At 37.3% G+C, this 27477-nt stretch overlaps 1 protein-coding gene across 2 annotated transcripts in view; it reads left to right on the top strand.

Moving 5' to 3' along the window:
- The window catches only part of ACOX3 (acyl-CoA oxidase 3, pristanoyl), a 278298-nt gene that overhangs the window by 1947 nt on the left and 248874 nt on the right, over positions 1-27477 (top strand). The window contains exons 2-5 of one of the 2 annotated variants that reach the window (XM_053704177.1): positions 10690-10838; positions 13199-13432; positions 17345-17419; positions 17535-17624. In XM_053704177.1, the coding sequence (XP_053560152.1) occupies positions 10698-10838; positions 13199-13432; positions 17345-17419; positions 17535-17624 (540 nt within the window). In that variant the 5' untranslated portion in view covers positions 10690-10697. Of the gene's footprint in view, positions 1-10659; positions 10839-13198; positions 13433-17344; positions 17420-17534; positions 17625-27477 lie in introns of both variants that reach the window. The other variant, XM_053704176.1, reaches the window with a different exon arrangement.

The following is a 27477-nucleotide window of genomic DNA, read 5'->3' as shown; positions in this document are numbered from 1 at the left end:
CTGCTGAACTTTGAAACTCATGTGATAAACTTGTAAGGTCACTGATATAGGTTGCATACCAGTTTATCATTCAAATCTGGTTTAGCAAATAATATATTGTTGAGCACCAGTTTTGTAATATTGTGTCATTATCAGTTCATGACCAAATACATTTAAAATATTCTTACAAAAATGTAAAGAAATGCTTTTGTTTTATTATTCTATCTCCACAGTTTTATTTTGACAGATGTATCATCCCAACACTAACTAGAGCTGCAACAACTAATCACTATAATCGATAATAATCAAATATGAAAATAGTTGTCAACGAATCTCATTATCGATTAGTTGGTCTGCGATTAGTTGGTTTGAACACAGCACCAGCTGCTTCACTCCGCTGAGCTCCTGCACATGGTATTGTGTTTAATGGTTATGTCCTTAGCCTAAAGGGCGTCTACAGACGTTTACTTTTCACTTTTTCAGGACAGTATAAGTTTCTTTAAGTTTACAACTACTCCTGGCTTATGCGCAACCCAGAAATAATAGGAATTGTAATTTAGATTTATAATAAATCAGGTGATTTTGGACTATGCTTTGTTTATAGTGCCAAGCTTATTATTTACACCTAGCCCTAGACTGATGGGGTTGATATTTGAATTGGTGTGCACTATTATCTGTTTGCACAATTATTAGTGTATTGCTTGCTATTGCTGATTATATTTACTGTATAGATAAATGTGTAAGGTTTTGTCCTGTTATTGATATATAGTCCTTAGCGTGTTTTACTTTTTTAATTGTTTTTTTTTTATATATCTTTAATACATTTGTGCAGATGCAACCTCTATTAGTATATATTTGTTATTTTAAGTACATGCTAGATATTTTTTCCCTAACCTTATAGATGTTTATTTACCATTGCCTTTCTTAGAATGAAGTCCAGGCTTACTTTGCTGAGAGGCCCCTTGCCAAGGAGGAAAACATTTTGTATTGGTGGAGCTAGCAAAGATAAATAGCCCACCTTGGCAAAATTGGCAAAACCCTACTTATTCATCTCAGGCACCTCAACACCATCTGAGCGCCTCTTCTCTGCTGAATGCAAAATAGCTTACAGAATGTTATAAACAATGATAGTCTAGCTCTTTCTACTTCTACCTCTTTTCAAACTGTTTGTGGTTTTATTTTGCTTAATTATAAAACTGTGTTCTGCCGCTAAAAATTGGACAAAAAATTGAGTAAATGTAAAGTTTCATGTGGATTTTATTTTAAATACAGGGGAAAAAAAAATTTTTTAAGATAATTTTTTATTGAAGTTAAAGTAAAGATTAACAAACAAGATTCGCCTTAAGGCCATTGTTACATCAGAGTGAATAATACATTGTCTATAAACTGACATTATCGAAAAAACAAGATGCACATGTAAAAAGATAATTACATATCAAATCTTAACATAGAGATATACAAAAGTATAGGCAAGGTGGAATAGAACTTCATTTTATGTTATAATATTGATGGATGATCTCCACAGTACAATAGAAAACACCCATAAAAATTATCTGAGTCAAAGGTATCAGCCTGTGGAGAATTAGCCTATGTATCAGCCACTCTTGGGCCGAGGTATATAGGGGGGAAGGGGAGATCAACGGGCAAGAGCCGCTCAAATATAAGGGGGGAGATGGAGGGGCGGAGCCATCCAACCGAGGCGAAGGAGCTTATAGTATAGTTGAGTATGAGATGGTATCCTCTGCTATTTGATAACTACTTAAGAAAATACTAGGGTTATTAGGTTCCTATTTAGGAGAGATCAGTCCAACTTGTTTCTGCCTATGTAGAGTAAGATGCAGTTACAGATATGGGTGTGGAGATCAGGGATGTCCATAGAGCTCCAAAAGAGAGGTTAACAATAGTGACTATGGGAGACTCAATGACTCCCTTTCATTGTTACATGTAGAAAGCTTAGTAATGTGGGGGCGTAGGTAACAAGTGACAATAGGCTAATGTAAGGTATATCAAATCAAACATAATAGCATTAAATAAGCCTATGAATTAGAGTAAAGTTTCTCAATGCACAGACTAATTGTACATCCTCTAAATAGCTCCCTAGTGTAAAATATAGCTCTGTTAAACCCGTTGTGAACTGTTTGGTTAAGGAAGAAGGTATAAGTCCCTCTATATGAGATAGCGTTCTGGTCATAGGTAAAGTAAGCACAAATTAATAAGCACGTGATAGACATAGTATTAGTGAAGTGTAATATAGATAAACTATGGAACTTAATTGTCTATTTGTTATGGGCCATGTATAATCGTAGTGGGGGTATATAAGAGTATATTTATTTTTATAGATAAGTGAATATAAGTATAGGAGCTAAAAGTAAGCTGTCAGGCTATCCTGCAAGATATTTCTCTAACAGTGTGACTAAAAAGCAACTGGGTTTGTTAAAGCTAATTATATGTAAGTAGAAATAATTCTATAGTAAGGTTAGGGAACCAAAAGGGGGGTTTGTGACATTGAAGTCAAGTGTAGAATTATACACTAGATAAATCAAATAGCAAATATATTTACATTACACTTTATTAACAAATATGCTTGAAACAGACGTTACCAGAAGGGGGGAAGATATAGTGAATCCAGGGTTAAGCAACCTCTGAACTAATTGTAAATATACATTACAAAATCTAAAGATCCCCCACCGGTAATTATACAAGTAAAATTGGGATGGTTATAGTAGGCTAGTGAAGAATGGGATAGGTCACTTCCATAATTCGAATAAATAGTAGCCAAATTCTATAGCACCCAAAATTAAAAATTAAAATAAGGGCTAGTGGACAGGGTGTAGCGTGTCTAATCAAGTAATCACACAGGGTAGGGAAGTTAGCAAAAAGGTAGTTTCATACGCAAAAGGTAGGTACATTCAAACAGGCATACACATATATGCTCAAACTATGCGCTCAAAGGCGTCCTCCTACCTGCGTACTGCTCTGATTTAACAGAGTCAGCCGATTGCTAGCTAAAATCCCTGTCAAATAGAGCTAGCTCACATACAATAAGGCTTGTAAAAAACTTCTCATATATACAATGGAGGTATTATGCTCAATACAAACTGTCAACATTTATTCCCCTAGGTTAAGTTCAAGTAGTTACATTAAAATCAAAGTCAAAGGTTACTGTGTAGCTTATAGCGTAATAGCATATAATGCTTAACAAAATGTTACTGCTTGTTAACCTGGCATTAAAGCGTGCTCCTAAATAACAGTCTTTCAGTATATCAGCATACCCCCTATAGTTACAAATATAGTGCAAAGTTTTAGCGGTATTAAGTTTTGAGACCGCTAGTATTCATTTAAAGTATGTGACCAGTTCAGTTGAACCACGCTTGTTCCACCCAAGGCCACGCCCACCGACGCGTTTCCGTCACAGAACGTGACTTCGTCAGGGCATAGGGCCAGCCCAGCATTAGGTACGAGAAGTTATAGTAATCCGTTGTCATGGCAACATTAAAAGTTATTAGATACGGAGGTGTAAAACTCCGCTGTGGCCTCATTTGATCATGCAACTTATGCTCTGTACAAAAGTATGTATTATGCCTTAAAGAAATTGCTCATTATTGAAAAAATTATTAGAACAAAGAGGAACATATAAATTTATCATTTCATTGACACTGACGCGCTCTTGTATAAAGGTATAATGTGCATCAATACGTATACAAGTATCGTGGGGGAATGTTATATTCCCTAATATCTTAAAAATATTGGGAGAGGTATGTAATGCTTATAAAGCATATCAATCGATATTACAGAATTTCCTTGGTGGAGTATGCTGGTAATTAATATGATGTTTGAAAAATGGAAATGATATACTCATAAGATTTCTTTATGTGGGTCGATTGTAGTAGCCCATAATAACCCATCTGAAAGGTCAGACTGAGTTAGTTATTACCACCTAGACAATACAAAAAAGAGGATAACCAATCAAGTAAATACTTGTTAGAGAAACAGATATTTATTTGTTAAACACAAGGCTATTTTTAATATGAAATTATCATTATGTGTAAAAGTTATTATTAGTTTAGTTAGAATCAACTTAATTAAATTAGATTAAATATTGTTTCAAAATTATATAAATATGTATCCTCTTAATTTGCTTCATATTGGGAAAAGGATACCAACATTTGTAAGCTAGGTTTATTCATAACCCTAAACAGAAATAGTATGTAATTAATAATCATAAATCCACAATAAGATGTATATCATGAACCATAATCTATAAGAAGCATTTGTATGATATTGCTTCATTTAATCCCCTAGGTGAGGTGGATTTTAATTCATGGATCCATCTACACTCTTTCTGTAGTAACATTTTGTTAATGTCGCCCCTTCTCCCTTTTAATTTTATTTGTTCGATTGCACAAAAATAGATTTCATATTTGTGTCCCTGATGTTCATTGTTCATGTGTTGTGCTACAGGAACATTTCTGTTCCATTTGATGTCACCTATGTGTTCTAGCACTCTAGTTCGTAGCTATAGAATTTGGCTACTATTTATTCGAATTATGGAAGTGACCTATCCCATTCTTCACTAGCCTACTATAACCATCCCAATTTTACTTGTCTAATTACCGGTGGGGGATCTTTAGATTTTGTAATGTATATTTACAATTAGTTCAGAGGTTGCTTAACCCTGAATTCACTATATCTTCCCCCCTTCTGGTAACGTCTGTTTCAAGCATATTTGTTAATAAAGTGTAATGTAAATATATTTGCTATTAGAAATAATTCTAATTAGATTTGTTAGTGGAGATGTATGAGGCGACATGATAAGGGAAGACCCATTCTAGGGACTATCGTCCCTACAATATATAGTGGTTAAAACTGTCCAGTCTATCCCGGCCGCAGACAGACAGACAGTTACTCTATGAGCTAGGAAAGTTACACAATTAACTACGCTGGGGTAATGCTAATGAAAATATCAGAGCTGTTCTAGCGGACTTAGAGAGCTTAAGTATTGTCAATGTTCATTACAATATATATGAAACTAAGTAAGAAAATTAATAAAATCCCCTGGAGTTACATATAGGCTAAGGAGGAGATGGGTTGCAAAAGGGTTGTTTCAAGTTGCAAAATTTATGTGTCTGTATGAGATGGAGCAGATGCTTTATTGTCTAGACTAGTAGTTATTGCCTTGGATATAAATAACTAGTTATTGGCTTATGCCAGGACTTATGTGGTGTCGTGCAGCAAACAACTGGGTTAAAAATATTCATATAGTAATACAATCAAACTATAAAAGTTATATAACATTCCTTAAACTTTTATAAATTAACATTTTCAGCAGTGTAACTCATGGTCTAATACTAACCATCTAGACAATTACTGTCACATAGTCCCCTAAGTGGTTAAAATCCCTCTAGGTGAAATGTGTGCTAAAAGTGTCAGCCTAGACTGTCATAACACAGGTTTTCTGCAGAAGTCTGCTAATAATGTTGTGTATGACCTGTCTCCGATGATACCTATGGGTTACTCTTATGTTAGTTTGAGTGTATAGGGAGATAGAACTGAGTATATGTCGCAGCATAATTTTCAACTAAATCCACCCAATGGTACTATCCTATTTTATCTAGTATTATGTAGAGGGTAAGAAGACTCATTACAGAGTAATCCTCATTAGAGTAAATTTGAATCAAGACATCAAGTTATAACTACTACAAACGTGGGGATCCAAGGAAAGATAACAAACCTAATTAAGCATATCAGGTTTTTATGAAAATGTTGCTATAGTTACTAACGTTGTTGAACTCCTTACAGTGGAGAAAGTGCTTTACTATGCACCTAAATACCCTGATGTTAGGCTTAGTTCCTCCATCCTGCTCCCTAATATATCAGTGCACAATACATACCCATAGCTTTAGAGTTATCAATCTAAGTAATAAGGAGGTATAGTTAACTTTTAACAAACATAAGAATCAGAATAAGTAGCATGGGAACCAATAACATACAAGCAAACCACAGAAATAGTTCCATATAAAACCGCAACAGTCTGCAGTCCTTGTTTTCAGACATTTAAGTCTTCATCTAGAGAGCAGAGTAATTAAAGATAGTGCGTTTTAGCATGAAAGCATTCTGAGAACTGAGTACCAAGTTGATAAGCAGCACTAACCTACTCCAGACCTAACTAGGAAGGAATGTGATTGTAGGAAGAGCTGGAGGCTAGCGTCTCTCAGGGTCCCTGAAACAACGGGTGTGTCTGCATAAAGCCGGAGGCATCTGGGGCTGAGATCTCCTTCGATTTGGGTCATAGGAAGATAAGCCTCATAAGAGCGTGTGGCCAGATCGAGTTGACGGCATAGCTGTTGCTGTAGAAGTGTGCGTACTGATTCTGGAGCAGTTCCGATACTCCCCAGCGTCTCGGGCAGGCTGACAGGGCAAGAGATCCCAGTGCGTGTCTCCCTCCTCTCTGTGTGAGCCTCGCCGGGCTCCGGATCCCTCTCTGGAGCGCTCTGTGGGTATTGGACGCCAGCCACCAAGGCAGCTGCCTCCTCTGGATCTGCAGGGCCCTCGCCGATGCTGCAATAAGAGTCCGGTGCCCTTGTCAGGGTGAGTATGTGCTGTGGAGGCTGGTAATCTTCTTCTGAGGCAGTGGGTTGGTGAGCGGCCATTGATGAGCTATGCGTGCTGTCCTCAAATTCAAAACCTTGCGATGGAAGGGTGGAGGAGGTAGTTCCTAGGCTATTCAAACTCTGTGCCAACTTTATGCCGGGATCACACTTCTCTCTTGAGGGATTCCGCTCTGCAATAAGATCTGCATGCAGCTGTAGGAAGTAGGAGTCAAGTTTTTTCTCTAGCTGTCTCAGTAAAAATATGACTGTCGCCATTTTAGATTAGAGACGGCTCTATTGTGAATTAATAGTTTTCTGAGGAATTAATCTTGAGGGTAATGATGTATAGCGTTGACGCTGAGTCTTGCAATACAGGAGTCCACTGACCAAACTATAGCCCCATATGAGCCATGTTATCGACAAAAATTCTAAGCCATGTGGGATAATGCTGCGTTGTGGTCTCCTGGTAAAAAAGACAAAACAAGATTAAGAACAGGCTCTCCTTTAGATTTCCATTCCCTTAAGAGTGCTGCCGATTAATAATTGCTTCCAAAGATAAAAACATTATGTATTTGGTGATATTTTATGAGGATAATAGCTGTTCTAGAGTAAATAAAGTCAGGAGCTGCAGCAAAACACGTCCTGCTCCCTTGATAGTCAGCTCCGCCCCCCCTATTTATTTATTTTTTAATCCGATTAGTCGATCAATTGAAAAAAATAATCGGCCGATTGATTATGAAAATAATTGTTAGTTGCAGCCCTTATAAATACAAAGATTTATGGTAATATAAAGTTTGTGTAAATTTTAGAATTTTCCTGTATGAATTTGACCTAGAATAGCATTTTCCCTTCATCTAAGCCCTAATGCTAAAGGGAGCTAAAAACCCCAAAATGTATTTCATGTAATCTAGTATATTATTATCCATCTAGTGCATAACATTGTTGACATAATTCTTGCAAACCTGCTACTATGTAGAGCTTTAGACACATGCATGCTCTTGAGTCTACTTACATGCTTTTCAACAAAGGATTGCAAGATAACAAAGTAAATTTAATAACACAAGTAAATTGGATTTTTTTTTATCTGTATACTCTATCTGAATCATTAAAATTTGGGTTTCATATCCCTTTAACTACAGAGAATTTTAGTAAAATAGTGGGAAAATAGACAGAATTACACACAAGTCCATACCTTTATAAAAACAAATTGATTCATTATTTGTGGTTTGCTGGAAGAAGTATGCAAACTTCTTGGATAAATATAAAGGGTAAGATTAATCATTTGGTCCAGTTAATTAAATGACAATCAGGTGTCATTATTAGGCCCCTTAAGAATTAATGGGAACTATAATTCCTATCTTGCCACACATAGCAAAATGCAACTTGAACTGGCAGTATGGTTGTAGGCAAATGGGGCAATGCCTGACAGATCTTGGAGCAATAATAAGTTTTGCACGTGGCCCGGTGTTGCACATTGTTTTTTTTTAACAAATTTGGTATAACAATAAAAATAGCTTTTCAGGTATAATGTGCACAGTAATTATGTTTGTCAGTTTAGATGCTTGGATTAAAGTTCTCCTATATGAACTTAAAGGGACATTATACAGTTCAACGCTTTTGCGTTATAATTGTGAGAGGCTAAAAAGCACGTTCTGTAAAGTAGGTTTTCTTCAAAATGCTTCTAATCCAGTGAGGGCAAAGATCAAAAGGGGTCGCAGATCAATATTTAAAAAACCTTAAGGGCCGTATATAAATGTACAGCTATTAAGCCATAACGAAAATATTTCTTAAAAATGTCCACAGTTGCAGGAGAACCTCTATCTGCTGTTCTACCCTCCATAGGTGTTTTCTGAATTGTCACCTTGTTTCCTAACCCACCAGAAATACCCAAGACAAACATTTTTAGTTACACTTTTTCATAGTGCCACAAAAACTAAGAAACACATTCTTAGTTCTGCTATTTCCCAGGGGACGCACAAAGTAATAGAGTAGGCTGCATGTGGTGCCAGTTGGCCATCCCTGTTCTAATCATATAGCTGGTTTCGGAAGAAAACCTAAGTTACACACATTTGCTTTTTGCCTTCTCTAGGGAGCATCGGACAAGCACAAATTTTACATGAAAAATGAGTTGTTTAATATCCCTTTAAAAAAAATATATATGTGTGTGTGTGTGTATCAAATGAGGACTTGCACTCACATTTCAATATCCATCTCCAAGGGTGTCAGGAAAAATAGATAAATCCACATATTTTAGAATCTGCACTCACTGGACTTGTATGAACAAAAAATTATTTTTTAAAGTATATATATATAGTAAATACTGTGTGTGTGTGTATATATATATATATATATATATATATATATATATATTAGGGATGCACCGAATTTTCGGCCGCAGAAAGTTTCGGCCGAATATGGCATTTTTGGCTATTTTGGTTTTCTTGCCTGATAGTTTCGGTAAAATTATTGTGTTATATATTTTAAATTTGATGCTAGCCTAGAGCTGCTGTTTAAGTTTATTACTTCACTTACTGTTCTGCATATAATGAGTTTTCTAGGATTATACTTTATTTGGATAATTGGTAAAAAAGACCTGTTAAATATGATTGTTACATAGAACTAAATGAAGAATAATACAGTATATTAATATTTATAATTGTTTTAAGTAGGGATGCACCAAAATTTTGGTCGCAGAAACATTTTGGTCGAAAATGGCATTATTTTTTGCCTGTTTTTTTTTCTCTTGGTAAAATTATTGTGTAGCATATTATTGTTTTAAGATATTTTTGTCCAATTTTAGTGTGTTACTTTCAATAAAAGTGTGGGCTTTTTTTATTGGCTCTAATTATGCAAAAAAAAAATAATTTGAAAATAATTTGAAAAAATACATTTTCGGTATCAGTTTCGGTTTTCGGCCAAGTGCATCCCGGATTTTCGGATTCGGTTTCGGTCCAGAATTTCCATTTCGGTGCAATATATATATATGTATGTAGCCCTCAGTTTACGCCGGGGTTAGGTTCCAGAAGGTATGGTTGTAAAATGGTTGAGGGAGATAGGTTCCAGGCCCCTCTCAAAATTGTCATAAGTAACACCTAATACATTATTTTTAAAGCTTTGAAATGGAGACTTTAAATGCTAAACAGCATTATAAACCTAATAAAATAATCACACAACACAGAATATATAATTAAACTAAGTTAAATGAACAAAAACATTTGCTAAATAGCATTATAAACTTAATAAAATAATCATACAACACAGACTTCACTTGCATTTTTCTGCAAACAGTTCTTTCTGTGCATTCCAATCTGGACTGATTTATAGACAGGAAGATCTTGTTCCGTTGAAATCTGCTCGATAGTTCAGGTCTAGTTAAACTAATTAATTTCAGCTTGCTTGGCTTTGCTGCAACACAAGCGGACAGCTCCACCTACTGGCTATTTTAATCAATGCACTGCTTCTCAATGCTTTTCAATTGCAGTCACATGACCTGAAAAAAATGTTGTTATTCTGAAACCGTGCAAATTGAACCGTTGTAAACGGAGGGCCATCTGTGTATATATATTTATAAACAACAAACAGCAAAAGACCAGCGAGTGCAAGCCATTGTCTTTTGTTATTTGTCTCCTGTTTGCACCCTGGCAAGTTGGATATATATATATATATATATATATATATATATATATATATATATATATATAAAACGTGCTAGTTTTCCAAATATTCGGCTGCCATTCAGTATTCATTGTATTTTTATGAAACAAATACTGAATATTCGTGGAACATTTAAATTCCTTTTCATCAAATAAATGTAAATATTCCTTTGCTACAGGGGAAAAGTTTCATCTGTAGCGTTATTAACTTACCTCTAGCTTACTGGAGAGCCGTGCTAATATGGGATCTGCTTTGCTAAGCCTCCTTGTAGAGCGGCCCAGGGCCTCTAAAAAGAAGGGTGGGATTAGCACGGCTCTCCAGCACGCCAGAGGTAAGTATTTTAACCCCTAAAGGTAATTTTTTTTTATTTTAAGCCCTATTCAGAAAATTATGGTTTTCACTTGACTGTACTAATAACAATTAATTGTGTTTACAGGCACTGAAATAATAACTTGCTTGTTTGCAGCAAGTGAAATGAACACCAACAAAAGTTCCCAAGATGCTTTGCTTCAAGATTTTTCTCACGGTCCACTCTCTGAATATCGGAGGAAGGCGTCTTTCAATTGGAAGGATATGGTAATGTTTTTGGATGATGAAGATCTTATTATTTTTAAGGTGAGGCATATTCTTGTCATATTATTTAGAATCACAAGAGTATCTCTAGTTAATGTGCAATTTGTAGTTGTGATCAAAGTCGTAATATCTGTAGGGGCATTCTCAAGTATCTTAATGCAAACCTTCAGTCAGCTTGTTTATATTAGTTAGATACATATGGCGTTTTTATAATTTTTGTTAATATTTTATGATGGTATAATTCCTATCAATTATTCTTCTGCAAAGGGGCATTATACTCAAATTAATTAATGTAATGCATATATAATAGCTGTTAAATACATTAAAATGTATTTTTGTTGGAAAAAGAGCCATTTAAAGGGACAGGAAACCCAAATTTTGTCAGGGTTCAGATAGAAATTACAATACTAAAAAACTTTCCATTTTTCTTCTATTAGCAAATTTACTTCATTCTCTTGGTATCCTTTGTTTAAGGAGCAGCAGTGAACTACTGGTATCTAGCTGAGCACATCTGGTGGGCCAATGACAAGAGACATTTGTGTGCAGCCACCAAGCAGCAGCTAGCTCCCAGTAGTGCATCGCTGTCCCTGAGCCTATCTAGGTATGCTTTTCAGCAAAGGCTATTATGAAAATGAAGCAAATTAGATAATAGAAGTAAATTGGAAAGTTGTGTACACTAATTTTTCGGAATCCTTATTCTGATAACAATTTAAATTGGAAGGTTGTTTAACACTTTAACGCCACAACGTTTTCTTTACAACGCATGTCATCAAGGGGGGTTTTACCCCAGTAATAGTGCTGGTCTCGCCACCAGCAGTGAGATGTACTTTTACTGAATGTCTTTCTCCAGGAGACATTTGGCTTTAGTGCGGTCTCTCTGCTAGCAGCGAGACTCACGCTTATTAAATTATTTGATTAAAATTGACTTACAATATACAGGGTGTGAGGGCTGTTGTTAAAATTTGGGTTTCATGTCCCTAACATTAAAACTATCAGGGAATGTGTTTGTTCACTGGTTGATAAGAACAACTCCCACAGCTCTGTGGCGATAAGCAAGTCTTATCAGTTATGACAAGAACAAAAGAATAAATGGGTACACTGCGTCTTTAAGATGTACCTGAAACCCCAAATGCTTGTCCCACATATATATTCTTACACAGAACTTGCTTTTTGGCCTTTCTAAGAGAGCATGGGACAAGCACCATTTATCAATTTTGTGCATCTCAGTGAGTGCTGATGTCCTCTGGTTGATATTTTTATGCTTTTATTTTTTTATTATTATGCTTTGCACCCACTCCTGTCTGGGGCTGACTGGGTGTGTCTGATGTGCACCCAGAGTTATGAGTTTTGCCAGTGTCATGCCACTCTGTTTTGTGTGTACGTGTGTGTGAATGTATGTATAGTGTTATTGCATTGTTTTGTTATTATGCTTTTGTTGATTAAAGGGACAGTCTACTCCAAAAATGTTATTGTTAAAAAGATAGATAATACCTTTACCACCCCACCTTTGCACAACCAACATTGTTATATTGATATACTTTATAACCTGCCTGTTTCTAAGTCCCTGCAGGCTGCCTTTATCTCAGGGCATTTTTATAGCTTTTTACAGCAAGACACTGCTAGTTCATGTGTATCATATATATATATAATATTATGCTTACTCCCGTGGAGTTATTCATGAGTCAGCACTAATAAGCTAAAATGTAAGTCTGTAAATAGCACTTAGATAAGGGTGCAGTCTGCAGAGGCTTAGATACAAGGTAATCACAGAGGTAAAAACTGTATTAATATAACAGTGTTGGGTATGCAAAACTAGGGAATGAGTAATAAAGTGATTATCTTTTTAAACAGACTGTCCCATTAAACAATTAAATTGTCATTTAAAGGGACACTGAACCCAAAATGTTTCTTTCATGATTCAGATAGAGCATGCAATTTTAAGCAACTTTCTAATTTACTCCTATTATCAAATTTTCTTCATTCTCTTGGTATCTTTATTTGAAATTCAAAAATATAAGTTTAGATGCCGGCCCAATTTTGGTGAACAACCTGGGTTGTTCTTGCTGATTGGTGGATACATTTATCCACCAATAAACAAGTACTTTCCATGGTACTGAGACAAACAAATAGCTTAGATGCCTTCTTTTTCAAATAAAGATAGCAAGAGAACAAAGAAAATTTGATAATAGGAGTAACTTAGAAACTTGCTTAAAATTGCATGCTCTATCTGAATCATGAAAGAAAAAATTTGGGTTCAGTTTCCCTTTAAGACTGTTTGGATGTCAGGGAAAATAATAAAAAAAAAAATATTTTTTCTAATAGCACTACTGTTTTCATGTTACAGTTTACACATTTCTGAAAAATTTTGCAACTCTGTTCTTTTTTTGTATTACAAAATGCAGAAAAAAATATTCTCCACTCTGGAAAATGACCCACTTTTCTATAGACACCCTGGGGCTGACTTGCCTTTGGAGAAATACAGAGAGCTTACCTTTCTTCGATGCAAGAAGATCTTTGAATATGATTTTCTTACGGTGGATGCAATAATGGAACAACCTCAGAAGATTCTGGTTCTCATAAACTGCTTGGGCATGTATGACTGGTCCCTGGGTGCCAAATATTTTCTGAATACTCAGGTACATTTTTAATTGTGTGTCAATACATTTTTAAAGCATTGTGGGTATTTTTAATTTGTTCCTAGGCAGCAGGTTGTAAGGAAGATTTAAGATGATACTGAACAAAACTGTGTCAAGAGCAGTAAATTGGTTAGAATTTAAAAGATTAAATTATGTTAAATTTAATAGGCATTGCATTAAAACATGAAAAATCTTATAGCAGAAATATACGAGAAAGCAACGATCGTCACGTTTTACAAGGCAATGCTTTCCCATATCCAGTCCTTACAATAACGAGGCATTTCACCTTTTTTTTTTTTTTACCATTTAGCACCATAATAGTTGAAGTCATTAGAGCATATCATTTTAAAACTATCAATCCTGCATTTCTTTGTGTTGAACCCACGTGAAGGCGTTAAACGCACAGTAGAAGTACTGCTCAGGATCCACAAAACACTATTTTTCACCAGCAGAACTGCCAATGATCCAATCAGCAAAGCTAGTAACACAGATGCTCGGGACCATCAGTGCTCGCAGGTCCCAAACGGGAACTGCTTCTGATCAAAACAAGTGCTTGAGCACACAGTAGTGCAGGGTTGATAGTCTTAAAATGACATGCTCTAACAGATTACAGCATGTCATTTTTCAGCTAATATATTGCCTTTTAAACTCAAAGTTTAAATCCTCATACAATTTTTTTTATTATGCATAGCAAAAATAATTAACATGCTACATAGTGAGTTCTTGTTTTGTGCAGGGTCTCATTTATATATGTTGCTAACTGTTCATAGCAATGATACAAATAAGCCAAGACTTTTCAAGGGTTATGCTCCTGGACTGCAAATCAGTGCAAATTTTGTAAGCAAAAATACAGTTACATGTGCTTTCAAAACATATTTTGCATGCAGATCTTTACCAGTGTGCTACTTAATTACTGATACATAATATACAGGTAGCCCTCAGTTTACGCCGGGGTTAGGTTCCAGAAGGAATGGTTGTAAATCGTTCTTTTTATGCATTCCAATCTGGACTGATTTATAGACCGGAAGATCTTGTTCCTTTGAAATCTGCTCGATAGCTCAGGTCTGGTTAAACTGATTAATTTCAGCTTGCTTGGGTTTGCTGCAACACAAGCGGACAGCTCCACCTACTGGCTATTTTAATAAATGCACTGCTTCTCAATGCTTTTCAATAGCAGTCACATGACTGGAAAAAAAGGTTGTTATTCTGAAACGGTGTAAATTGAACCGTTGTAAAACGAGGGCCACCTGTAAATGTATATACACACAGACCCAAGCATACAATAACTTTAATATTCCTATATAAGCAGATTGTACTAAAAAACACTATATTTTGCTTCTTTAAACATGTCCATAATATTTTCTTGCTTTAGAAAGTAATTTACGTTTAAATTGAAGCTGATACTGCAGTGTGAGTTGTGTATTTCATACGAAAGCTTTCTGGCTGATAATGACACGTCTCAACAAGCCTGAAATAGATTTATTTATTTATTTATTTTTGAGACAAGAAAATGGATTGCAAAAAAGAGGAACAGCATGTAAAATCTGCATTAGATTTTAAAACAATAACAACTGACAATATTCCTTTAAATTGTTATTGATTGTGATTTTTGCTGGTTTGTGAAAAGGTGTCAGACTATTGATAAGTAGTGACCATGACAGTGCTCTCAGATTTGTGCTATAATCTTTATCACGGGAGCATAAATACATCTAAAATATATACGCCACAGCCTCTCTGGGGCAGAGTAGGAAGAAAATAATATTCAGAGGTAAATTACAGGAAAATAAGCAAAATAATTTATAAATGCATTTCTTAAAGGGACATAAAACCCCAATTTGTATTTATTTTATTTCATGATTCAGATAGAGCATGTGTTTTTAAATAACTGTCCGATTTAGTTCCATTATCTAATTTGTTTTGTTTTCTTGATATTCTTTGTTGAAAGGGAAACCTAGGTAGACTCAGAAGATGCTGATTGGTTGCTGCAAATATATTCCTCATGCTATTGGCTCATCCAATGCATTAACTAGCTCCCAATAGTGCATTGCTGCTTCTTCAACAAAGGAAACCAAGAGAATTAAGCAAATTAGGTAATAGAAGTAAATTGGAAAGTTGTTTCAAATTCTATGTTCTATATTAATCATGCAAAACATTTTTTGAATTTTGTGACCCTTTAAGAATGATATTGTAGTCAATCTTTTTTGTGACATATTCAAACAGCAGAAGTTTAAACTAAAACTGTCAAGAAGTTACTAATTTCTAGATATCTATTGCTCACTGGTTTACAGACAGAACTCCTAAGCATAAGAGTAAAATAAAAGCAAAGCACTATTACATTTTAACTGAGCAATACATTTTTCATTATTTATTTTGCCCCTTTTTCATATAATTGAAAATTGATAGATTTTTAACTCCCAGAACTTGCAATGCATCCAGCTGACTTCTCAAGGCTAACTCTGCTGCACATCTGTCCCTAATTGGCTTTATCAAATGGCAACTACAAAACAATGTACTTCATTCTAATGGTATTACAGTGACTAGCCTTGTTGTTTATGGACAAAAGCCCAGATTTGATCCTCCAAATAAAGCAAATGAAGGTTAGAGTTTGGCTATTGAAAGCTAATTGCAGTAAAAGGATGTTTTGTTTTAAAAAACATTAAGACTTGGTTGATATGTTATTCTATAGCAACACAACAGAAATGTCTTGTAATTACAAGGTGTTTACTGTCCCTTTAATGTCCCTATAAAGCAGTGTTTTTCAACCAGTGTGCCGTGGCACACTAGTGTGCCGTGAGAGATCCTCAGGTGTGCCGTGGCTGACAACAGTGCGGGGGTGTCCCTCTTTCAAATTTTGAAATATTGGGAGGTATGTGACAGGCTCATCAGGCATCATTTACAACCATGACATTGACATTCATTCACAGACAATCATTATGATTGTTTGTGAATGAATGTGAATATGTCATGTATAGTTTGTAGGAGGCATGGCATGACAGCACAGTACAATGTGTGTGTGTGTGTATATATATATCCTGTATAAGGCAACAATGTGTGATTTTGTAAGATTTTGAGATGTTGGTGTGCCACAGGATTTTTTAATATAAAAAAGTGTGCCACGGCAAAAAAAAGGTTGCAAATCACTGCTGTAAAGTATGCTGCCCCCTTTCATATTTTTCCCTTTTGATTACACAGAATGTATCAAGGGATGATTTTCTGGTTTTACTGCAACTACAGAAATCTGGAGCACAATGCTATTTTTGTTGTCTTGATTCATGGTGCATTGTGCTTAATTAGCGCAGGGGAGTGCATCTGTCTGAAAGGAAGCGTAAGAGTATATCATTTGTGGATATCACATAATAGTGCATGTAAAGCTTCACAGAATCCTTGTATTACATAAATAGCTTGGTATAATGCACAACCATTCCATTGTTTTAAAGGGACAGTGAAGTCAAATTTAAACTTTCATAATTCAGATAAGGCATGCGATTTTAAACAACTTTCCAGTTTACTTTTATCATCAAATTTGCTTTGTTTTCTTAGTATTTTTTGTTGAAGGCTAAACCTAGGTAGACTCATATGCTAATTTCTAAGCCTCTGAAAGCCACCTGTTATCTCTATGCATCATGTGTATCATATAGATATCATTTGTGCTCACTCCAGTGGCGTTATTTAGGAGTTTGCACTAATTGGGGAAAATGCAACTTTGTGAAACGCACTGAAATAAGGGGGCAGAGGCAGAGGCTTAGATACAAAGCAATCATAGAGGTAAAAAGTGTGGTTATGCAAAACTGGGGAATGGGAAATAAAGGGATTATGTATCTTTTTTTAAACAATACATTTTTTTCGAGTATTTTTTGATATACAAAAAAAAAATAGTTTTCTGCTTTTGAATTTTTATAATGTGGTTTTCAGGTATTTAGCGGTGCTGTTGGTAACGCTGGGTCAGAGAGACATGCCGTTTTTCTAAAGCAAATAAGAAACATGGAGGTAAATATTATTAATCCTTACTATATACTGAAGAACTGCTATTCTTTATTTAACATTTTCTCACTTGCATTTCAGTTACCTGTTATAATTTATAAATGCTTTTGATTTTGCTTAGATATTTGGATGCTTTGCGTTAACTGAACTCAGTCATGGCAGCAACACTAAAGCGATTAGAACAACTGCAACCTTTGATGCTTCCACCAAGGTATAGTAGATAAAGATTTACATTTAGATTACAAACGTAGTCTCGTACTAAACTGTTTGATTTGCTTATCTGCTTTGACAAGATAAGTACTCGGTGGCATAAATCAATTATTAATTTAATCATTTTAATTAGTTCTCTGCACAGTACAAAGCAGTGCACAAAAACACTGATTAAATATATATAAACGAGGAAAGGCTACCTGAAATGATATAACTAAACATGTAAAACAATATACTGAGAAGCTAGCTGGCAGATAAAAAGTTAACAGTGCAATGTGTTACATTTAGGTAAAAGTAAAATTTCTAGTCTGCATCTTGCACAATTCCCATGTGTGTGCTTGTATACGGATATATGGATATATGTGTATGTGCGTGCTTGTATGTATATATGTATGTGGTTTACTAGTCAGTATGTAGTTTACTAGAGAAAAATGAATAATCCACCCAAAGGGCTCGATTTATCAATCAAGGGCGGACAGGGGTGTACATATTTGCCCCTGTCTGCCCCAGCTCTCCTCCAGCGGGCAGCAATCCGCTGACGGAATTTAACATTGCATGCGAGCGCAAAATAGCTCAATCCTGCCCGTGCACAGCCAATCACGTGCAGGTAGGACAGGGGAGATTTAAATTCTCCATCTAAGAGGTGGAGAAGAGGGTAGAGAAGCAGTGGTTTGATGACTGCTGCTTGATAAATCGTGACTGCAGGTTCTATTGTGAGAACCTTCAGTTGTAGGGAGGAGAAGGGCTTGATAAATTAAGCACAATGTTATAGATATGAAAAAGCCACCATTTTTACTCATATATATTTTTTAACATTTAATATATGACATAGAACATTGTTCCTGCATCTTGATGAAGCATATCAATGTCATGGTATGCTTTATGTTTTGTAAATATATCATATTGTGCTCTTTGAGGGACAGTGTAACATTTGGCAGGGCATTTAGTAGATATTATGCTAATATAGACAAACAATCTTTTAAATGGTTGCTAATTGTGCTTGACTGAAGATCACCATAACCTAGGTTAAGGCTTCTTTGTTATTAATGTAGAACATTCCGTGTAAGCAGCATATCTCTCAACATTTTACCCTGGGTAATTAGGGCTTCGCTGACATTTGGCATTTATCTGGGGGCAGGGTTAAGTGACCTGGAACCTTTTTGTGGCCCTGGGTGTTTGGACAGCCAAGGGGGCGGGGTTTGAACAATCTGTGTGTTTTTTTTGCAGTCTAGGGGTGAGCTCACACTGTCTTTTCAAAAGAGTTTTTTATATTTTTTTCTCCTTTATTTTTTTACCTCTGAAAAGTAAGGGCTAGCTGAAAACAAGTTTGTGCGCTACTCATTTTGCACTAATCGTGTAATATGAAGCTGTGTCAGGCGATTTGCAGAAATCTTATGTTATAGAATTTTAGCTCAAAATTGTGGAGCCAGCACAATATTTAAAAGTATTTTACAGCAAACACAAGCAAAATAAATAATGAGCGCATCTTTAGTTGTTTTATTTCCATTACGTTAAAAGTATTTTGCATTTATAGGAGAATTTTAGTTTTGAGCTAAATGTCCCTTTTAACAATGTATGCCTATAATGTAATGTATACAGTCCTAAATTGCACCTTTTAAAATATTGCAATGGGGAACTGGTAAAAACTGGATGAAATTTGTTTTGTTATAACCAAACTATATCTAAGCAGAAAGAGTTGGTTTTCATATAATTTCAAAAGTTTTATTTTAACGGGACAGTAAAGTAAAAAACAACAACAAAGTTTCATGGTTCAGACAGATAGAGGATGCAATTTTAAACAACTTTGCAATTTACTTCTCTTGTATAATTTGCTTCATTCTCTTGGTGTCCTGTGTCAAAAAAGCATACTTAGGTAGGCTCAGGAGCCGCAGTACTGGGAGATAGCTGCAGATTATTATTATTATTTTTTTCTATTGTCACTGGCTCACCCAATGGCATCTATCTATCAAGCCGTCAGCCGCAAATACGCTGGAATTCCACAGCGTATTTGTGGCGAGCCTGATTCACCTTAGTTATCAAACTGGCAAAAGTAGAAATTTATGACGTAACATACGATCCGCCGGACTCAGTCCGTCACAGATCGATGCTTACGTCACTACTGATGTTCCAAACGCAAGTTCGGCGCAATCTAACTACTTTTGGAAGTTATCAAATACCTACCAGGTACGCTCGCCACTATTCCGGCACAGCGTACCTGGTTTTCAATCCGCCTCCCTGGAGGCGGCGGATGCCATAAGAATCAATGGGAGTCAGAAAGCAGTGAAAGCTTATGTTCGCTGCTGCCCGATATCCCATTGATTCCTATGGGAATGTTTACACCTAACATGTACCCCAAGTCTAAACACCCCTAATCTGCCGCCCCCTACACCGCCGCCACCTACATTATACTTATTAACCCCTAATTTGCCCCCCCTACACCGCCGCCACCACCTACATTATATTTATTAACCCCTAATCTGCCCCCCCCTACACCGCCGCCATCTACCTACATTTATTAACCCCTAATCTGCCGCCCCAACGTCGCTGCCACTATATTAAATTTATTAACCCCTAAACCTAAGTCTAACCCTAACACCCCCTAACTTAAATATAATTAAAAGAAATCTAAATAAATATTACTATCATTAACTAAATTATTCCTATTTAAAACTAAATACTTACCTGTAAAATAAACCCTAAGATAGCTACAATATAACTAATAGTTACATTGTAGCTATCTTAGGGTTTATATTTATTTTACAGGCAACTTTGAATTTATTTTAACTAGGTAGAATAGTTATTAAATAGTTATTAACTATTTAATAACTTCCTAGTTAAAATAAAGACAAATTTACATGTAAAATAAAACCTAACCTAAGTTACAATTACACCTAACACTACACTATAATTAAATAAATTAACTAAACTAAATACAATTAAATACAATAATTTTTTTTAATCTAAAGTACAAAAACAAACAAACACTAAATTACAGAAAATAATAAAATAGTTACAAGATTTTTAAACTAATTACACCTAATCTAATCCCCGTAACAAAATAAAAAAGCCCCCCAAAATAAAAAAAAGCCCTACACTAAATTACAAATAGCCCTTAAAAGGGCCTTTTGCGGGGCATTGCCCCAAAGTAATCAGCTCCTTTACCTGTAAAAAAAGAAATACAACCCCCCCAACATTAAAACCCACGACCCACACAACCAACCCTACTCTAAAACCCACCCAATCCCCCCTTAAAAAAAACCTAACATTAACCCCCTTGAAGATCACCCCACCTTGAGAAGTCTTCACCCAACCGGGCCGAAGTCCTCAACGAATCCGGCAGAAGTGGTCCTCCAGACGGGCAGAAGTGGTCCTCCAGATGGGCAGAAGTCTTCATCCAGGCGGAATCTTCTATCTTCATCCATCCGGCGCGGAGCGGGTCGATCTTCCTAACTTAGGTTAGGTTTTATTTTACAGGTAAATGTGTCTTTATTTTAACTAGGAAGTTATTAAATAGTTAATAACTATTTAATAACTATTCTACCTAGTTAAAATAAATACAAAGTTGCCTGTAAAATAAATATAAACCCTAAGATAGCTACAATGTAACTATTAGTTATATTGTAGCTATCTTAGGGTTTATTTTACAGGTAAGTATTTAGTTTTAAATAGGAATAATTTATTTAATGATAGGAATATTTATTTAGATTTATTTAAATTATATTTAAGTTAGGGGGTGTTAGGGTTAGACTTAGATTTAGTGGTTAATAAATTTAATATAGTGGCGGCGACGTTGGGGGCGGCAGATTAGGGGTTAATAATTGAAGGTAGGTAGCGGCTGGTGTAGGGGGCGGCAAATTAGGGGTTAATAATTGTAGGTGGCGGCGGTGTAAGGGGGCAGATTAGGGGTTAATAAATATAATGTAGGTTGCGGCGGTGTAGGGGGCGGCAGATTAGGGGTTAATCAGTATAATATAGGTGGCGGTGGGGTCCGGGAGCGGCGGTTTAGGGGTTAATCATTGTATTTAGTTGCGGCGGATCCGGGAGCGGCGGTTTAGGGGTTAATAATTGTATTTATTCGCTGTAGGCTCCGTGAGCGGCGGTTTAGGGGTTAATAAATTTATTAGAGTTGCGGTGGGCTCCGGGAGCGGCGGTATAGGGTGTAAACAGTATAGTATAGTGTGGGTGTTTAGTGACAGGGTACCAAGAAAGCTGGGAAAAAGCCGAAGAGCAGCGAGATCGATGACTGTTAGTTAACAACAGTCCGCTGCTCATCGCACCGTACTTGGTGCGCGGCTTTTTGACAGCTTTTTTGATCATTTTGGAGAACGTATTCAGGCCCGCGGCAGCGATGTTAAGCGATCTTAGGCAAGCGTATTGGTGCCGTTGAATGCAGGTAAGTTGACACTTTGATAAATAGATGCCAATGTATTAAAATAGCTCCCAGTAGTGTATTGATGCTTTTTCAAGATCAAGAGAAGAGCAAGTAAATTGTAAAGTTGTTTAAAATTGCATGCTGTATCTGAATCATGAAAGTTTAATTTTGACTAGACTATTCCTTTAATTTGAGATGAATACATATTGTTATAAAATAAATGTTAAACATTGTAGTAGTTTTAACAAATATTTTTAAATTACTTATTTAATCTAGTGGTTGAACTTATAGCCAAAGTCACACACCCAGCAAACTCTTGTGCCTCTTTAAAGAGACATGATACTATATGTTAAAGCACTTGAAAGTGATGCAGCATTAGTAACTGTAAAAAGCTGAATATAAAATATCACCTAAACATTTTTATATAGAAGAGGAAGATTTTTTTACCTCAAAATTTTCTCAGTAGCCACATCCCATTGTAACAGAACTTTAAGCAGCCAATCAGGATGCTAGTCCCAGGACTTGCAAGGGTGCGTGCATCTGGCATTTGCAGGCACAGTCATGCTATTGCCCTCCTCAATTTATAGAACTTTGCTATGAAATCTTGCAATATGTTGGTGAAATCTCATGCGATCTCAGTAAAACAAAGTGTGATGTCAGCACTGATGCAGCTGATTGGCTTTTTTTGTGTATTTTCTTTTTTCTATGTACATTTGACTGTAGCTGAATGATAACTGTTCACAGAGCACTTACTATTGTGAGCTGAAGTAATGTTAAGGTAAAATGTCTTCCTTTTCTTCTACAAGATATGACGAGTCCACAGATTTCATCCTTACTTGTGGGATTTATCCTCCTGCTAACAGGAAGTGGCAAAGAGCACCACAGCAGAGCTGTATATATAGCTCCTCCCTTCTCTCCACCCCCAGTCATTCTCTTTGCCTGTATAGTAATAGGAAGAGGTAAAGTGAGGTGTTAGTTAAGAGTCTTCAATGAAGAAGCTATTTTTATTTTAAAATGGTACCAGTGAGTACTATTTTCCTCAGGGAGAAATCGTCAGTCTGGATTCCCAAGAGGAATGGAGACATTCATTTTTTCTGCCCTGATGTTGATGATCTTGGCAAACGTTATCTAAGATCCATTTTGGTTCCCACAGAACTTCTGAAGGTAGTGTAAGAAAATCTTCAGTGTGGAGAACGGTGTCATGCTACAAGCAGCATTGAGGTATGTTTAGTCCTTTACTTCTGGGGAGACTTGTTATATCAGAACAGACTGACATTATTTCCTGCTGGGGAAGGGGTAAACAGTAGGCACTATATGTTTTATGGTGGAACTGGAAATTACCTTATTTTATATTGCTACTATACTGTGATATGTGAGTCAATATGGGCTAGACACTGGGAGATGCGGTTGTGAGACTATTATTGGATTGGCCTAAGAAAGATGGCTGTTTATTGCATTCCTTTTATTATACTCATGATATGGGACCACATGGCTTTCACTGATTTTTCTTCCCATTCGGTTGTTGGGACGGCTAGTGCGACGCCCATGGTAGACGGGGCCTAATTCGCGCACTCAGACGCGCAGTTTCTCTTCAGTATAATGCAGCAAAGCCCTAGCTCCGGTGGGGCCCAGGTTTAAATCGTCATTTTCATAGAATTGAATACCCGGGGGCAGGTAGGCGCCACAGCAGAGCTTTGGCGAGGTGCAGGGACTGATATTGTATACAATAAAGGTGCTATAAAGTGTTACTTGCATTTTCTAACAAATTGTGCAATAATATTTAGCTAATTTGAGCTTAATAGGATATATTTTATTGCTGCAAAAATCGTCTTTTGTGAGATCAGAAAAATTGTTGCGCTTTTATTATTTAAAGGCGCAGTACACTTTTCTTAAAACAAATTTTGGAGTTTGTTTTTTGACTTCAGAGGTCAACAAATAAGGTTAAGAACGACTATTGTTGCTATTGCTAGTCTGTTTAACATGTCTGATTCTGCGGAAACTCCTTGTTCTATGTGTTTAGATGCCATTGTGGAACCCCCCTCTTACTTTGTGTCCCTCTTGTACTGAAAGGGCCTTACAATGTAAAAAAACATATTTTATGTAAAGAAAGTGTGCCTAAGGATGATTCTCAGTCTGAGGAGAATCAGGATATGCCTCCAAATTCTCCCCAAGTGTCACAACCTTTAACGCCCACCCAAGCGACGCCGGGTTCCTCAACCGCGTCTACTTCATTTACTCTGCAGGATATGGCTGCAGTTATTTCAACTACCCTTACAGAGGTATTATCTAATTTGCCAGTGTTACAGGGCAAACGCAGTAGGACAGGAATCAATGTAAATACTGAGTCCTCTGATGCTTTGTTGGCTATTTCCGATGTACCCTCACAGGGATCTGATTTGGGAGTCAGGGAACTTCTGTCTGAGGGAGAACTTTCCGAATCGGGAAGTGTGTTACCTCAGACGGACTCGGACGTCATGTCCTTTAGATTTAAGCTGGAACACCTCCGCATGTTACTTCGTGAGGTTTTAGAGACTTTGGATGACTGTGACTCTATTGTGGTACCACCAGAGAAATTGTGTAAAATGGACAAATATTTAGAGGTACCTGCTTACACTGATGTTTTTCCGGTTCCTAAGAGAATTTCGGAGATTATCAAGAGAGAATGGTACAGACCGAGTATACTGTTCTCACCTTCTCCTAATTTTAAGAAAATGTATCCCATATCTGACACTGTTCGTGACTCTTGGCAGACAGTCCCTAAGGTGGAGGGAGCAATATCTACCCTGGCTAAGCATGCAACTATTCCTATTGAGGACAGCTGTGCTTTCAAAGACCCTATAGATAAGAAATTGGAGGGTCTTCTAAAAAAGTTATTTATTCATCAGGGCTTCATTTTACAACTGACAGCCTGTATTGTACCGGTTACCACTGCGGCGGCTTTCTGGTTTGATGCCTGAGAAGAGTCTCTTAAGTCTGAGACTCCTTTAGAGGATATTTTAGATAGAATTAAGGCCCTCAAGTTGGCTAATTCTTTTATCACAGATGCCGCCTTTCATATTGCTAAATTGGCGGCTAAGAATGCTGGATTTGCCATTTTAGCGCATAGAGCGTTATGGTTAAAATCTTGGTCTGCTGATGTGTCATCTAAGTCAAAGCTTTTGGCTATTCCTTTCAAGGGTAAAACCCTAATCGGGCCTGACTTGAAGGAAATCATTTCTGACATTACTGGAGGTAAGGGTCATCTCCTACCTCAGGATAAGACTGCTAAATTGAGGGGTAAACAAAAAATGTTTTTGTTCCTTTCGGAACTTTAAAGGAGTCCCCTCTTCTTCCTCTTCTTTCACAAAGCAGGAAGGGAATTTTGCTCAGGCCAAGTCCGTCTGGAGACCCAACCAGACTTGGAACAAGGGGAAACAACCCAAGAAGCCCGCTGCTATGGCCCCCGATCCGGGACCGGATCTAGTAGGGGGCAGACTTTCTCTCTTTGCCCAGGCTTGGGTAAGAGATGTTCAGGACCCCTGGACACTGGAAATCGTGACCCACGGGTATCAACTGGAATTCAGAAGTTTTCTCCTAAGGGGGAGATTTCTTCTTTCACGGTTGTCTGTAGCCCAGATAAAAAGAGAGGCATTCTTACGTTGTGTAAAAGACCTCTATACTATGGAAGTAATTCATCCCGTGCCAAGACTGGAACAGGGGCAGGGGTTTTACTCAAATCTTTTCGTGGTTCCCAAAAGAGAGGGAACGTTCAGACCCATTTTAGATCTCAAGAGTCTAAACAAGTTTCTCAGAGTCCCATCTTTCAAGATTGAGACTATTCGAACAATTTTACCAATGATCCAGGAGGGTCAATATATGACTACCGTGGACTTGAAGAATGCATACCTTCATATTCCTATCCACAAGGATCATCATCAGTATCTAAGGTTTGCCTTCCTGGACAAACATTTTCAGTTTGTGGCTCTTCCCTTCGGGTTGGCTACAGCACCCAGGATCTTCACAAAGGTTCAAGGGTACTTCTGGCGGTTCTTAGGCCGCGGTGCATTGCAGTAGCGCCTTATCTGGACGATATTCTGATCCAGGTGTCGACTTATCATCTGTCAAAATCTCATACAGACACAGTGTTGTCCTTTCTGAGCACTCACGGATGGAAGGTGAATCTAGAAAAGAGTTCAATAATTCCACAGACAAAGGTTCCCTTCTTGGGAACTCTGATACATTCTATATCCATGAAGATTTTTCTGACTGAGGTCAGAAAGTCAAAGATTCTAAATGCTTGCCGAGCCCTTCAGTCCAATCCTCGGCCATCAGTGGCTTAGTGCATGGAGGTAATTGGATTGATGGTGGCGGCAATGGACATCATTCCGTTTGCTCGATATCATCTCAGACCACTGCATGCTCGAACAGTGGAATGGGGATTATGCAAATTTATCTCCTCAGATAAATCTGGACCAGGAGACCAGAGTCTCTCTTCTTTGGTGGTTGTCGCCGGATCATCTGTCCCAAGGGACGTGTTTCCGCAGACCCTCGTGGGTGATAGTGACAACAGACGCCAGTCTTCTAGGCTGGGGTGCAGTCTGGAATTCCCTGAAGGCTCAGGGTGTGTGGACTCAGGTGGAGTCTCTACTTCCAATCAATATTCTGGAATTGAGAGCAATATTCAATGCGCTTTAGGCGTGGCCTCAGTGGGCTTCGGCCAAATTAATCAGATTCCAGTCTGACAACATCACGACTGTGGCTTACATCAATCATCAGGAAGGAACAAGGAGTTCCTTAGCGATGACAGAAGTATCCAAGATAATTCAGTGGGCAGAAGCTCACTCTTGTTATCTGTCAGCAATCTACATCCCAGGAGTGGACAACTGGAAGGCGGATTTTTTTTTTGAGCAGACAGACGTTTCATCCGGGGGAATGGGAACTCCATCCGGAGGTCTTTGCCAACCTGATCCTCAGGTGGGGCAGATCGGAATTGGATCTGATGGCGTCTCGTCAGAATGCCAACCTTCCAAGATACGGATCCAGGTTGAGGGATCCTCAGGCCGAACTGATAGATGCCTTGGCAGTGCCTTGGTCGTTCAACCTAGCTTATGTGTTTCCACCGTTTGCTCTCCTTCCCCGGTGATTGCTCGGATCAAACAGGAGAGAGCTTCAGTAATTCTAATCACGCCTGCGTGGCCACGCAGGACTTGGTATGCGGATCTAGTGGACATGTCTTCTCTGCCGCCGTGGAAACTTCCATTGAGACAGGACCTTCTCATTCAAGGTCCTTTCCAACATCCAAATCTAATTTCTCTGCAGCCGACTACTTGGAGATTGAACGCTTGATTTTATCTAAGCGGGGGTTCTCTGATTCGGTCATCAATACTCTGATTCAGGCACGTAAACCTGATACTAGAAATATTTACCATAAGATATGGTGTAAATATCTTTATTGGTGCGAATCCAAGAGCTACTCATGGAGTAGAGTGAGGATTCTCAGGAC

The sequence above is a fragment of the Bombina bombina genome, chromosome 2 (genome assembly GCF_027579735.1).
Source record: "Bombina bombina isolate aBomBom1 chromosome 2, aBomBom1.pri, whole genome shotgun sequence".
Taxonomy (NCBI): Eukaryota; Metazoa; Chordata; class Amphibia; order Anura; family Bombinatoridae; genus Bombina; species Bombina bombina.
The sequence above is the reverse complement of the archived record's forward strand: the minus strand, read 5'-3'. Positions and strand labels throughout refer to the sequence as shown.